Source organism: Carcharhinus amblyrhynchos, chromosome 3, assembly GCF_965287045.1.
Source record: "Carcharhinus amblyrhynchos chromosome 3, sCarAmb.v2.hapA, whole genome shotgun sequence".
Taxonomy (NCBI): domain Eukaryota; kingdom Metazoa; phylum Chordata; class Chondrichthyes; order Carcharhiniformes; family Carcharhinidae; genus Carcharhinus; species Carcharhinus amblyrhynchos.
This window is the reverse complement of record NC_137326.1, coordinates 122162271-122175799: the sequence shown is the minus strand read 5'-3', so window position 1 is coordinate 122175799 and position 13529 is coordinate 122162271. Positions and strand designations below refer to the sequence as shown.

General features: G+C 42.6%; 2 protein-coding genes across 2 annotated transcripts in view; one reads left to right on the top strand and one right to left on the bottom strand.

The window, feature by feature from the left end:
* dner (delta/notch-like EGF repeat containing) overlaps positions 1–13529 on the bottom strand; it is a 302806-nt gene that overhangs the window by 233324 nt on the left and 55953 nt on the right. The gene's annotated exons all lie outside the window — the stretch shown is intronic.
* LOC145341592 (putative G-protein coupled receptor 148) lies at positions 10005–10973 on the top strand. The gene has a single exon (XM_080186561.1). It carries the CDS (start codon positions 10005–10007, stop codon positions 10971–10973), a length of 969 nt encoding a protein of 322 aa, XP_080042687.1.

Here is a 13529-nt window from a genome sequence, read left to right as displayed (position 1 = left end):
GTGCGTTGGTCATGCTAAATTCTCCCTCGGTATCCAAACAGGCGCAGGAGTGTGGAGACTAGGCGATTTTCACAGTAACTTCATTGGAGTGTTAATGTAAGCCTACTTGTGGTACTAATAAGTAAATAAACCTCAATGCACTTTTGGAAGCAGAATCTGCTGCCCTTAACCAGTCTGACCTACATGTAACTTCAAACCCACAGCCTCTTAAATAGCCTAGCAGGTCAGTCAGTTCAAGAGCAATTAGGGATGGGCAATAAATGCTGGCAAGCCAGCAATACTCAAATCTCAACAACGAATAAAACAAAACTAGTGAAATCACTACAAGCATGGACATTATCCCAATTTATATTTTTATAATGATCAAACTCAAAGGGAAAAGAAACAATATCCTGGAACCATATACAGTCTGGAAACCAACTAGTCCAGCTGTTAGATTTCACAGAGTCCAAAAGTTGCGATATTTCTTATTCTTTGAAAATGTGTTTCTTTTCTGATGAAATCTTAGGAAAGACATGGCCTTAGACATGAATGCCTTCGATATCTGTTTGCAAATAATACATATTTTACACCAATCATGATTTTCAACACTCATCTTATTTTCTTTCCATACAATGATGGAACTGGTCAGTTGGATTATTTTGAACAAATCCAATTTCACATCACTGTTCAATTACTGAACTGCACTATTATAATCTGGTTTGATTAAATACAGAAGATTTAAGCTGTGGCAAAAGTTGGGCTAATACTCAAAAATCCATTACTGTATAAACACTAAAAAAAAGCAATTTCGCACACAGTGATTTCAAAGTATGGTATGAATGTAATGGGTTAGATCCCTCCCCCCTCGCAGCAGACTCTGGATGACTGTTCAGCTAATCTCACTTCTGGCTGGTAAAAAAGCCCGGTGGGATGGCCCATCCCGTGTTAGGTGGAGTGTGACTGTATCTCATGAAGCCTGACCAATCTCCAGGTCACAAATGGCGAGTAGGGTCCAAAAGCAGGAGCGGGAAGGTTGACTGGAGTGGCAGCAGCCCAGCCCAGGATGGTTTACAGAACCTGGAGGATCACTCAATGTCCTCCCAATCTGATAAAAACCGAACATTTACCTCTGGGCTCCTCCAAACAGACTGTCAGCTGTTACTTAGTGCAATGACTTTAATCAGGCCATTGAGGTTGTCCTTTTGGAGTATGAACTCCCTGATCAAGCATCCAATTGATGGGCCAACTGGAAGTCTTTACCTTGTACTTAACTGGGAATGTCAGTTCCTCTGACACCCTCTGAGGTAGACTGCTGACTGACTGCACTCTGTACACAGCTGTTAGGGTTTGTAAATAAAGGGATTTTGATGAAAGGATTTCTGCCTCCAAAGATTTATTAAAGGGTAGATGATTTGATTTGATTTATTATTATTGTCACATGTGTTAGTATACAGTGAAATGTATTCTTTCTTGCGCAGACAAAGCATACCGTATATAAGGAAGGAGAAAGTGCAGAATGTAGTGTTACGGTTATAGATAGAGTGTAGAGAAAGATCAACTTAACGCAAGGTAGGTCCATTCAAAAGTCTGATGGCAGTAAGAAATAAGCTGTTCTTGAGTCAATATTCTTATCATTTATTTGTGTCCCCAGGTTCTAGTCTCTCTCTCCCTCAACTGGAAATAACCTCCTGATATTTACCTTATGAAATCCTCCTGGGATGGCACAGTAGCACAGTGGATGGTACTGCTGCCTCACAGCGCCAGGGACCCAGGTTCGACTGTGGCTTTGGGAGACTCTCTGTATGGAGCTTGCATTTTCTCCCTGTGTCTGCGTGGATTTCCTTCAGCTGCCACGGTTCTCTCCCACAATCCAAAGGTATGCGGGTTAGCTTGATTGGCCATGCTAAATTGCCACTCAGCGTCCAAAAATGTGTAGGTTAGGGGGATTATGGGACAAGACCTGAGTAAGATACCCTGTCAGAGAGTCGGCACAGACTCGATGGGCTGACTGGCCTCCTTCTGTACTGTCGGGGCTCTATGATCTAGTATGTCTGAATATGTTTCAGTCAGATCACTCCTCATTCCTCAAAAGTCCAACCTGCTTAACCTTTCTTCACAAGATAAGCCCATCACAGACAAATCTCAACCTGGAAGTATTTCATAGGATGTAAAGTACTGTGAAACATTCTGAGGTCATTAAGAAAAACAGTTTTCTTTCTCTTTCAATAAGATAGTAAATTCTTCTGCAGCATTTGTAGGGTGCTGGCACCCCATTTCCACTAGGCTGGGGGTCTCAAAATGTTCTCCATTATAATGTACTGTATAGGACTGATGGCCCAAGTATTGCTTCTGTATACAATGGAAATGCCTGCTTTAATGTGTGTATAATAGCACTGAGTGTTAGTCGATTACTGTGTATGAAAAACGCTGGCTGTCCAAATATTTCCCAAGTATGACGTGGTAGCTCCCTGACCACATATCCTCAATGTTATCCTTCGTGAACATTCTGGTCAGGCTCCACATATTTTTTAACACAATCGCTAATGACAAAACAAGCACTTTTAAAACAAAACTGTTTTGTGTAATAAGTCCCACAGATCTTTTCTGGATAAATGCATTTCCCAGTTTATTGTAATAAGTGCTACTTTGATAATGACTAAATGGTCCCCCCGTGGAGTTGCTCGATCAATAGGTTGGTTGACACCAGCTGCCATTTGATTAGTAGTCAGGAAGCTAATTAATTGATATTGATCCATAAATGTGATTGTAGATTTACTCAAATATCTCTAAGAGTTGCAGTAGCAAAAATATTTGTTCCCCTCTTGCAGAGTGTACCTGTCATGTATGTATCCCCACTACTGGGGGATTCTATGGAGTGTAAAGTTTATTTATTAGTGTCACAAGTAGGCTTACATTAACACTACAATGAAGTTACTGTGAAAATCCCACACTCCGGTGATTGTTTGGGTACACAGAGGGAGAGTTTAGCGTGGCCAATGCACCTAACCAGCACGTCTTTGGACTGTGGGAGGAAACCCACACAGACACAAGGTGAAGGTGCAAACTTCACACAGATAGTGACCCAAGCTGGGATTCGAACCCATGTCCTTGGAGCTGTGAGGCAGCGGTGCTAACCACTGTGTCACTGCGAGATTCAGTAGATTATTATGTCCATAATGTAAGGATTTTACTGGTAAATGGATGTACATATATTAAAGGATTATATTTTGCATGTATAGATTCTGGGAGGTGGTATGGTATGCTAAATGCATATATTTTAACGTATTATAAAGGATTATACTTTGGTATTGTAGTAGCTTCGAAAATGACTCATTGTGGCTTCTATAATTGATGTATATATATATCAGTATTGGGTCTGACAGAACTGCAATGCACGTCTACTCTTTTCTCCTCCCTGCCTCCAACCGAGGTTCCTCCTCATCCCCGGCTGCAAGCCCCATTAGCTCGGCTTCCTGCATAGACTCTGGCCTAAACATGTGATCCTCAAAGAATGCCCTCCCTAAGGGGGTTACATTTGCCTCAGTAAAACTTGCAAAATGGAACATGCTTTTCCCATTTTAACGATAATCTCATTAGCAGCTGCAACATGTTTTGAATGAAAATGTAAACTCGATAACAAAGTCGTATTTCAGTTAATTGACCAGAAAGGCAGTAAAGGCTCCACGTAATAGGACTGATGGCCCAAGTATTGCTTCTGTATGCAATGGAAATGCATGCTTTAATGTGTGTATAATAGCACTGAGTGTTAGTCGATTACTGTGTATGAAAAACGCTGGCTGTCCAAATATTTTCCAGAACTCACTGGCTACATAATGGAGCTGTACAAATACTAACTCTGAACATACAAGAACACAAGAAATAAGAGGAGGAGTAACCATGTGGCACATTGCGCCTGCTCTACTATTCAATACAACCGTGGCTAATTTTAGGCTTCAACTCCATATTCCCACATTCCCTTAGAGACCCAACATCCCATTCTTAAATAGATATAATGAGGGAGTACCCACAATCCTATGGGGTAGAGAATTCCAAAGATTCCCGACCCTTTGAGGGAAAGAATTCCCTTTCATCTCACTCTCAGATCATTGGCCCCATATCTTGAGAAGATGTCCCTGTGCTTTAGATTTCCCAACTAGCAGAAACAAGCTCTCTGTCTACCCTGTCCAACCCTTTCAAAACCTTAATTAAAGCAAAGTGCTGAAGGTCTGAAATAAAAAACAGAAAGTTCTGGAAAATCTCAGCAGGTCCTGCAGCATCTGTGGAGAGAAAAACATCAGAATACCACCCCCTTCAAAATCTTGAATGTCTCAATTTACTCAGCTTCTCGTCAGAGGACAATATCCTCATGCCGAGGACCAATTTAGTGAACCTTCTCTGTGCCACGTCCGATACATATCCTTCCTCACAAGTAGAGACTAAAACTGAACACAGTACTCCGGATGTGATCTTGCCAAAACCCTGACAATTGTAGCAAGACATCTTCATTTCTGTACTCCAATCCCCTTTGTGTAACTGTCAACATGTCACATGCCATTTGCCTTCCTAACTCCTTGCTGCACCTGCATTCTAACTTCCTGCATTCCTCGTGGGAGCGCACCTAAATCTCTTTGAACATTCAACATTTACAAGTTTCACGTCTTTGAAGAAATATTCTGCTTTTCTATTCTTGTGATCAAAGTGAATAACTTCACACTTCCTCAAATTATGCTCCACCTACCATCTTGTTAGCCACTCACTTAACCAGTCCATATCTCTTTGTAGCCTCAGTCCTCCCAACAGTTTATCTTTTCTCCTAGCTTTGTATCATCAGCAAAATATGGATACATTATCCTCTGTCTCTTCATCCAAGTCTTTAATACAGGTTATAAATAGCTGAGGTCCCAGCACTGATCCTTGTAGCACTGTACCAATCACAGTCTGCTAACTCAAAAATGTCCCTTTTATGCCCAGTCTCTGTTTCTTGTATGTTAACCAATCTTTTATCCATGTTAATATATTAACCACAATTTCATGAGCTCTTATCTTGTCGATTAACCTTTTCTGGGCACCAGGTTGAGTTTGGAAATCCCAGTATACTACATCTACTGGTTCTCCTTTATCTACCATGCCAATTGGGGTGGCACAGTAGCACAGTGGTTAGCACTGTTGCTTTACAGCTCTAGGGACCTGCGTTTGACTCCTGCTTGGGTCACTGTCTGTGTGGAGTTTGCACGCTCTCTTCATGTCTACACGGGTTTCCTCCAGGTGCTCCGATTTTTCTCCCACAGTCCAAAGATGTGTGGGTTAGGTTGATTGGCATGGTAAAATTGCCCCTTAGTGTCCTGAAATGTGTAGGTTAGAGGGGTGAGTGGGTAAATGTGTGGGGATATAGGGGTAGGGCCTAGGTGGGATTGTGGTCAGTGCAGACTCGATAGGCCAGATGGCCACTTTCTGCACTGTAGAATTTCTATGATTCTATGAATTACAACTTCAAAAAACTCTGATAAATTTGCCAAACAGGATTTTCTGTTTGTCAAACCATGTTGACTTTTCTAATCATATGATATTTTTCTAAGTGCATTGTTTAGACTTCCTTAACAGCAGGTTCAAACATTTTCCCACAGACTGATGTTAGGCTAACTGGTCTGCAGTTCATTTTTTAATCTCATCCTCCTTTCTTGAAAATGTGGTGCAACATTTGCCAACTTCCAATCTGATGGGGCCATTCTCAAATCTCAAGAACGTTGAAATATCTGAGTTAGTGCATCCATTAACTCTGGAGTTCTCTCATTCTGAATGCTGGGGTACGGGCCATCAAGACAAATGAATTTGTCAGTTTTTAGTCCCTTAAGTTTCTCCAATACTTTTACTCTGTTGGTGTTATCTTAATTTCCTCTTTATTTAGGCTCTAGACCACCCTCTATTTCTGATAAACAACTTGTGACCTCCACTGTGAAGATAGGCAATATATTTGTTCAATGTCTCTGCAATTTTCTCATTCCCCATGATAATTTCTTCTGCCTCTGCTTCTGAGAGACCAACATTTACTTTAGCTACTCTCTTCCTTTATATTTATTTATTTAAAATAGCTCTTGCAATCTGTTTATATTTCCGGCTAGTTTACTATTCTATTTTTCCCTTATTTGTAACTTTTTGGTGGTCCAATATTGGTTTCCAAAATGCTCTTAATTCTCAGGCTTGCTAGTCACTTTTGCGACATTGTAAGCCTCTTCTTTTGATCTAATACTGTCATTAACCTCCTGCCCGAATCATAGGGTCTTTCTTGCTAAGTTTTTGTTTTTCTAAGCAATGTATTTTTATTGAACATTTTGAATTGCTTATTTAAATGGTTCCCACTGTTCATTTATTACCGTACTTTTTAATCTATTTACCCAATCAAGCTTAACCAGTTCTTCCCTTATAACTATATAATTGGCTCTATCTAAGTTTAGATCCTTGTTTGTCATTCAATTATATCACTTTCAAACTTAACATGGAGTTCTCTGGTGTTATGATCACTATTTCCCAGACAATCTTTTAGTAAGACATTACTAATTAACCCTGCTTCATTCGACAATACTAGTTATAGAATCATTGAATCCCTACAGTGCAGAGGAAGGCCATTCAGCCCATCGAGCTGCACTGACAAAGGTCCCACCCAGACCCCTCACTGAAACCCCCACAGTATTTACCCTGTTAATCGCCCTGACATTAAGCGGCAATTTAGCATGGCAAATCCGCCTAACCCACACATTTTTGAACTGTGGGAGGAAACCAAAGCACCTAGAGGAAACCCACGCAGACAGGGGGAGAACGTGCAAGCTCCGCACAGACAGTCAACCGAGGCCGGAATTGAACTCAGGGCCCCAGCACTGTGAGACAGCAGTGCTAACCATTGCGCCACCTTGCCATCTAACTACTACAGTTCTACAGCTTTATCCATAGTCAGGTTCACAATGCATTGCTCCAGGAAACTTACACAATAACATTCTACAAACTCATCTTCTCGAACACTCTTGCCAATTTGACTGACCCAGTCAGGTGAAAATTAAAGCCCCCCACAATTATTACATTGCCTCAGTTATATGCTCCAATAACTTCATACCCAATGGTGTAACTACTGTTAGGGGGCCCACTACTTCCACCAGTGTTTTCTGCGGGCTGACAGACCCCAGGGGGATGGTGACGGTGGGGGAGGGGGGAATCTGTAGTGAGGTTCATGAGTCACCCAGGTGCTTTTCTTTAGTGTAATAAGCTCTGCACTGGAAATTCACGCAGAGCTGATTATCAAATTGAAAGGGGCGTTTTCTGGGCCCATAAATGGTTCCTTTTAGCAGCGATTATGACTGGTTCCCACTAATGGGGAACAGGCATGCTGATCCTACTGGAGTGAACAGAGGCCATTGAGGCTCCTGGAAGGCTGGGGTATGGGAGCCTGCCCCTTGGGCAGTGCCAGCCTGGCACCCTGGCACTGCCCACTAGCAGTGGTTCCAGAGGGGATTGGGTTTATTGGCGGACAATCAGTGGGGGTGGAGGACCTGTTGCCACTCTGTAAGCGAGATAGCTGGAAGAGGAGGAAATGAGGTGATCGGACCTGACCATCGAGGTTGGGAGGGGGTATGGATTGTCCAGGGGTCTCTCGGCTGGCCATCATGGTGGGGGGAGTGGGGAAGGTCAGGGCTGGCCATTGGATTAGGGAGGGTTGCAACAGTTAGGGGTGGCCAGTGCTGGTCATTGGTGTGGGAGAGACTAGGGCTGACGGAGATGGGGGTTTTGGGTCAGACGGGGGACAGGCTGTGTGGAGATCACAGCTGATTGGTGGGGAAGTGGGGATATAGGGCTGACTCGGGGAGATCCGGGAGGCCAGTGATTGGGGGAGGGGGTCAGAAGGGGGGTGTGGGGCTGTGGGGGGAGGTGGGGGGGGGCTTGCAGGGCTGGCTAGTGAATGGGAAGGCTGATGATGGGGAGACCCAAAATGGGGGGCCATTGCGCATGCGCTGATCTCCACTCCGACAGATCGGCGTGTGCACAATGGCCCACTCAGTCCTATGCTGCCAGTGTCTCAGGTGGCAATAGGCCCCACCCACCAGTTACCAGTGTGAATCCTGCTGAGGCACTCTGCAATGCTCAGAATGTTGGAGAATCGATCAGGTAAATACGTCTAAAAAAAATGGGTGGGAAACTCTCCCGTTTTCCCAACCATTGAATGCTTAGATTTTTTGGGGGAGAACAAACAAGTACAAAGAACAAAGAACAACCCAGCACGGGAAACAGGCCCTTCGGCCCAACGAGCCCGCGCCGCCGCATCACCCTACACCTATTCTACCCTGTGTGTCTACGAATGGAACCCCTAACTTAGAGAATGCAGATTCTTCCTCTCTAATGTCCCTAACTTATTCTTTGTGCATCCTGGAATATTTATTTCACAACCTTGTAACTATATTTTCACAATGATAATTAGATCAAAACCATTTATCTCTATTAGTGACTTAGCATCATAACTGTCAGCTTTCTTTCCACCCACTTTGTGCATCTAGAATGATATATGAATGAAATGCATTTTCATTATTGATATAGCTTTACTAAAATACAATTGTTAACAATGACAGCTGAGTAATTATGTCAGGATACATCCTCATATGGAACCAAGCTAAAATTTGTCCCGCAAATTGATCATAGAATTCTGTCATAACATCTGCTTGTAATCTTCAGGGAGAAGATATGCCATTGCTTACAAGATCCATATGCAATACACCCAAGAGAGTAAAGTTTTGTGGATCAAATATGTGGTCAGAGGAAGAATATGCTTCTTTATTTCCAAAACCTGGTCCAGTCCCCTATGATGGAAACTCAGTGACTGATGCCTTAGGAGTGTCTGCTCCAGAGGGTTCTTTATCATTGAGTGTTCAAGATTGGGATCGATAGATTTTGATCTCTTGGGAAAACATGGAATTGGTGGGAAAATATAAAAACTCCAGGAGTCGGCTGTAAAGGAACAGTACTTTTATTGCATAAACTAAAGTCAAAGAGAACTACAAGCCTGTGGTGCACACTTCTGGTCCCAATCGAGACAAAAGGAATAATGGACCCACTCAGGGGCTTGCTTTATACAAGGCTCGACATATAGACTCCACCTGGTTGGTTAATTAGCTCATATTCAACCAGTCCTACAAAGAGGTCAATCAGTGATTCCTCATTCAAGACATGAGGGGTTATCACAGGAAGGAGCTGAAGTAGAAGATTAGCCATGATGCTATTGACAGACGGGGCAAACTCGAGGTCTGTTCCTGCTTCCATTTACCTTGCTCTTATGTTCTGAAGTGGAGGTTGGAGTATTCCTTTCAAAGAATGCACATCAGTGACTTCCTGAAACGGCTATTGTGATCACACCACTGCACGGTAACGTTATCACATGATCTCAGTAGGTGATAATAAGGGAATTAGTTTGCAATTCTAATGCGGGAACTATTAGGGAATTACAAACTCTCTTTACATGAATATTAATCATGAATATCAACCAATATTTACCTATCTTTGAAACGGTGCCCTGTCCTGTACTATTTAACATTTCCTCTACAAAGTTCAAACTGAGGAAATACGGGGGCCTGAAAACGATACCAGCGACCTTCCCTTGTGTTCATTTTCAAAAGTTTGAGTCTCTTTCATTGTGAGATATAAAAATCAATCGTGTTCTTTTCTCCCTCGCTTATAAATTGGCAACATTAAAGCAATGCATCCTTTACATAGCTCGTAATGCTCAAAGTCTGCCTCACAAGATCTTTATCCTCATATTCCTTTTGATCACGTTTGGTTTGATGTGTTGCTTTTTGATTCATACTGGGTCTTTTTTTTTAATTCAAAACTGCCATGTAACCAGTCGCTTCCTCTGCGCAGCCTTCTCACAGAGCGATGGAAAAACACCACCTCCGTGTTAACCTTCTTCAAAAAGCACTGAGGAAGGGAACAAAACACTTCCAAGAGGACAACCTGAAGCCTCCATGATTTTCAAGAGGTGCTCGAAAATGCTGAACGTTTCTTCGTTCAATGGAACCACAGCGTACCTCGATTGCCCTTCATGGCTTGTATTGCTACCTGCGGGAATATGTTTAATGTTTACACTGCTCTTCAGCGGAGCCGTGCTGGATACCATTTTCCGGACTTCTGCTCTCCGGAAGGAACCAAGGCACCTGCTACTTGCCAGCCTCCTTATAAGTGACCTGGTCTACTTAAGCCTGGTGATGGCCACAACAGTGATGCACTCAGCTGTCGTCAGCATGCCCATCCTGCTGTGCCTCTTCAATTACATGCTGGTCTTCTCCAGCTTCATCAGTGGCTTCTTTACTGTCACTGCTATGGCGGTGGATAAGTACGTAGCAATCTGCTGGCCTCTGCACTATCGTTCCATCTGCACCTCTGGTAGAACTCAGAAGATCATCGTCCTCTTCTGGATCTTAGCAATGCTGTACCCCTCGGTATGTCTACTGATGCTCCTCGTGGCCGGGCCCCCCACGCTGCTTGTGGACTCCTTCCACTGCATCTTCCCTCCAATTGAAGGAGGGATTCTCACAACTTCCTTTGCTTTATTTCAAATCCAGCAAGCCGTACTTGCTCTCACCTTCCTGGCGAGCGGAGTGACCATAGTCTTCTCTTACTGCATGATATACAAAGAAGCCCGTCAGACTTCTCCAAAAGTGCGCGCGCGCAAAACCGTGCTCCTTCACGGCCTTCAGCTTTTCCTGTATTTCATACCCGTCGCAAACTACATTGTGTACTCCAACTTCTTCAAAAATAGGGCCATCAGAGTGGAAGTCATCACCCAGCTCCATCTGATCAACATCCCTCTTTTCTCTATCTTACCCCGGTGCCTGTGCCCCATAGTATTTGGCTTTAGAGCTAAAGAGCTCTACCATCATGTGAAGAGGCGCCTGGGAGGCCCAAATCAGGTAGCACCACGAGTGGACTCAACAGAATTCAAAACATATCCAAACTAACATCCAAAATAACTGAGCAGAAATTCACAGCCAGCTCAAGGACACCTCAATCCCAGGCTATCTTGAGCCAGTATATTGCAATTTGAATTGTTTCAGGAGAGCAAATTCATGTATTCCAGAGCACACCGAGAAGTATTTTAATAATCTGGAGTGCACTTGGAGAAATGCAAATTGTTTGTAGACATGGGTTTTTGATTGTATGAAATTTTTCAAAGCCTTGTAAATTCTTTTTCTGGAGGACGATTTGGAAGACAATTGTGCGTTCACACAGTAGTAAAAGATTTTATTTTTAGTGTCACAAGTAGTCTTACATTAACCCTACAGTGTTATGGAGTCGCTGGCATTGGACTGGGGTAGGCACTGTAAGTCGTCTCACAACACCAGGTTAAAGTTCAACAGGTTTATTTGGTAGCACGAGCTTTTGGAGCACTCTTCTTCATTAGGTGAGTGCAGGATTTTTTTCACGAATAGGGCATATATCGACACAAACTCAATTACAAGGTAATGGTTGGAATGTGAGTCTTAACAGGTAATCAAGTCTTTACAGGTGCAGCCAAAGTGAGTGGAGAGAGGGTTAAGCACAGGTTAAAGAGGTTAACCCTGCAATGAAGTTACTGTGAAAGCTCCCTAGTCGCCACACTCCAGCGCCTGTTTGGGTACACTGAGGGAGAATTTAGTATGTCCAATGCATCTAACTAGCATATCGTTTGGACTGTGGGAGGAAAGTGGAGCACTCTGCACAGACAGTGACCCAAGCCAGGAATCGAACCAGGGTCCCCGTCAATGTGAAGCAGCAGTGCTAACCACTGTGCCACTGTCTTTGAAATGTTGAATGCTCTTTGCAAAGATTAGCTGTGAAAATGCATATAGATTGAGTTGTACAGACCCTTTACTTTGATAATACTTTTCTCGTTGGTGTTTAAGTGGATTATTCTAAGATTTGGTTAAATCTTATTAAATTTAATGGGCGATACCTTTTATTGAAATCACATTCATCTCATTGGTTGCTTTGGAATGACAGCTTATGTTCAAGTACAGGAGTTTATATTTCTGTACAATTACACTTCCCTCAGACATATAAACCGCATTTAATGAAGCTGGCTCCTTCAAATCATTTCTTACAAGCTCTGATCATCATGCAAGTATTTTGAAATTTGGAAATAAAATTATTGTGAGATGAGAGGAAATAATTAAGTAACATGCTGCCGTAGCTCATATCAATAATGTCATAAGACAATAAGGTATAGGAGCAGATTTAAATCAATCAGCCCATCAAGTCTGCTCTGCCATTTGATCATGGATGATAAGTTCTCCCACTTTTTCCCTGTAACCTTTGAATCCCTTACCAGTCAAGAACCTACCTGATTTAAATACACTCAATGACCCGGCCTCCACAGCTTTGTGTAGCAATAAATTCCACAGATTCACCACCCTCTGGCTGAAGAAATTCCTCCTTATATCAGTTCCAAAGGGTGGTCCTTTTACTGTAAGGCTGTACCCTCTCATCTTATCTAATGGAGATGCATCACAACATTGTTTACCAGCTATACATTTTACACAAGGAAATACTAGGTTTAAATTGGTAATTTGCTAATATTTTTAAGCACACAAGTACTTTCAGTTTATTTTAAATATAAAATATATAAATATAGATATATACAGGAAAAGGTTTTTCTTTGAATAAATATGTATAAGCCATACTTTGAATATTGAATAAATCAGAAGTGATTGCTCACAAAGACATTTTTTCTGGGAAGTGATACATCAAACATATCAGGGACGGGAGAGTTGCTCAAAACGCATATCCCATAATGCAATATAGAATTTGGGTATGGCTAGGTCTCATCCAAAGTCAAATGTCTGCGTGCACAAGGTTGGGAAAGTTTCATGAGATTTCAAAAGCATAACACCAGCTATACCTGGTATACCTGGAATTAACAATCTAATGATGACCATGAAACCATTGCTGATTGTCAGGAAATCCCATCTGGTTAACTGATGTCCTTGGGGGAAGGAACTCTGCCGTCCTTACCTGGCCTGGCCTACCTCTACTCCAGACACAGCAATATGGTTGACTCTCAACTGCCCTCTGAAATAGCCTACCAAGTCATTCAGTTCAAGGGTGACGAGGGATAGGCAATAAATGCTGGCCAGCCCATGTCCCACGAATTAATTTTAGAAACCTAATCTCTTGTTTTTTTAGAATTAGGAGTTATCTGCAGTCAGCCAACTCAAAGTCCATTGACTTCAGCAGCACCAAACTCTTAGAGCTGTTTACAAATATAGAGGAAAGGTGCAAGCCATGAGCTGTCTTCGTGCTTGTTAACACACACAGCTCTGTCCAACACTTGACTGACCCTGGGTGTGATTCATATGCTGTCTTACATCACTGTATGGGCAGCACTGTACTCAGACAACCCTGTACGTGCCACACCCTTGAACTACAACCATGTCCTGGGAGCACCGGGGAAGTCCAGGGACTGGCAGCATTTTGAAGGCAGGGCTAATTCGAACCAAAGGGTCTGAGAGGAAAGAAAATAGGAAGGCCCAAAAACT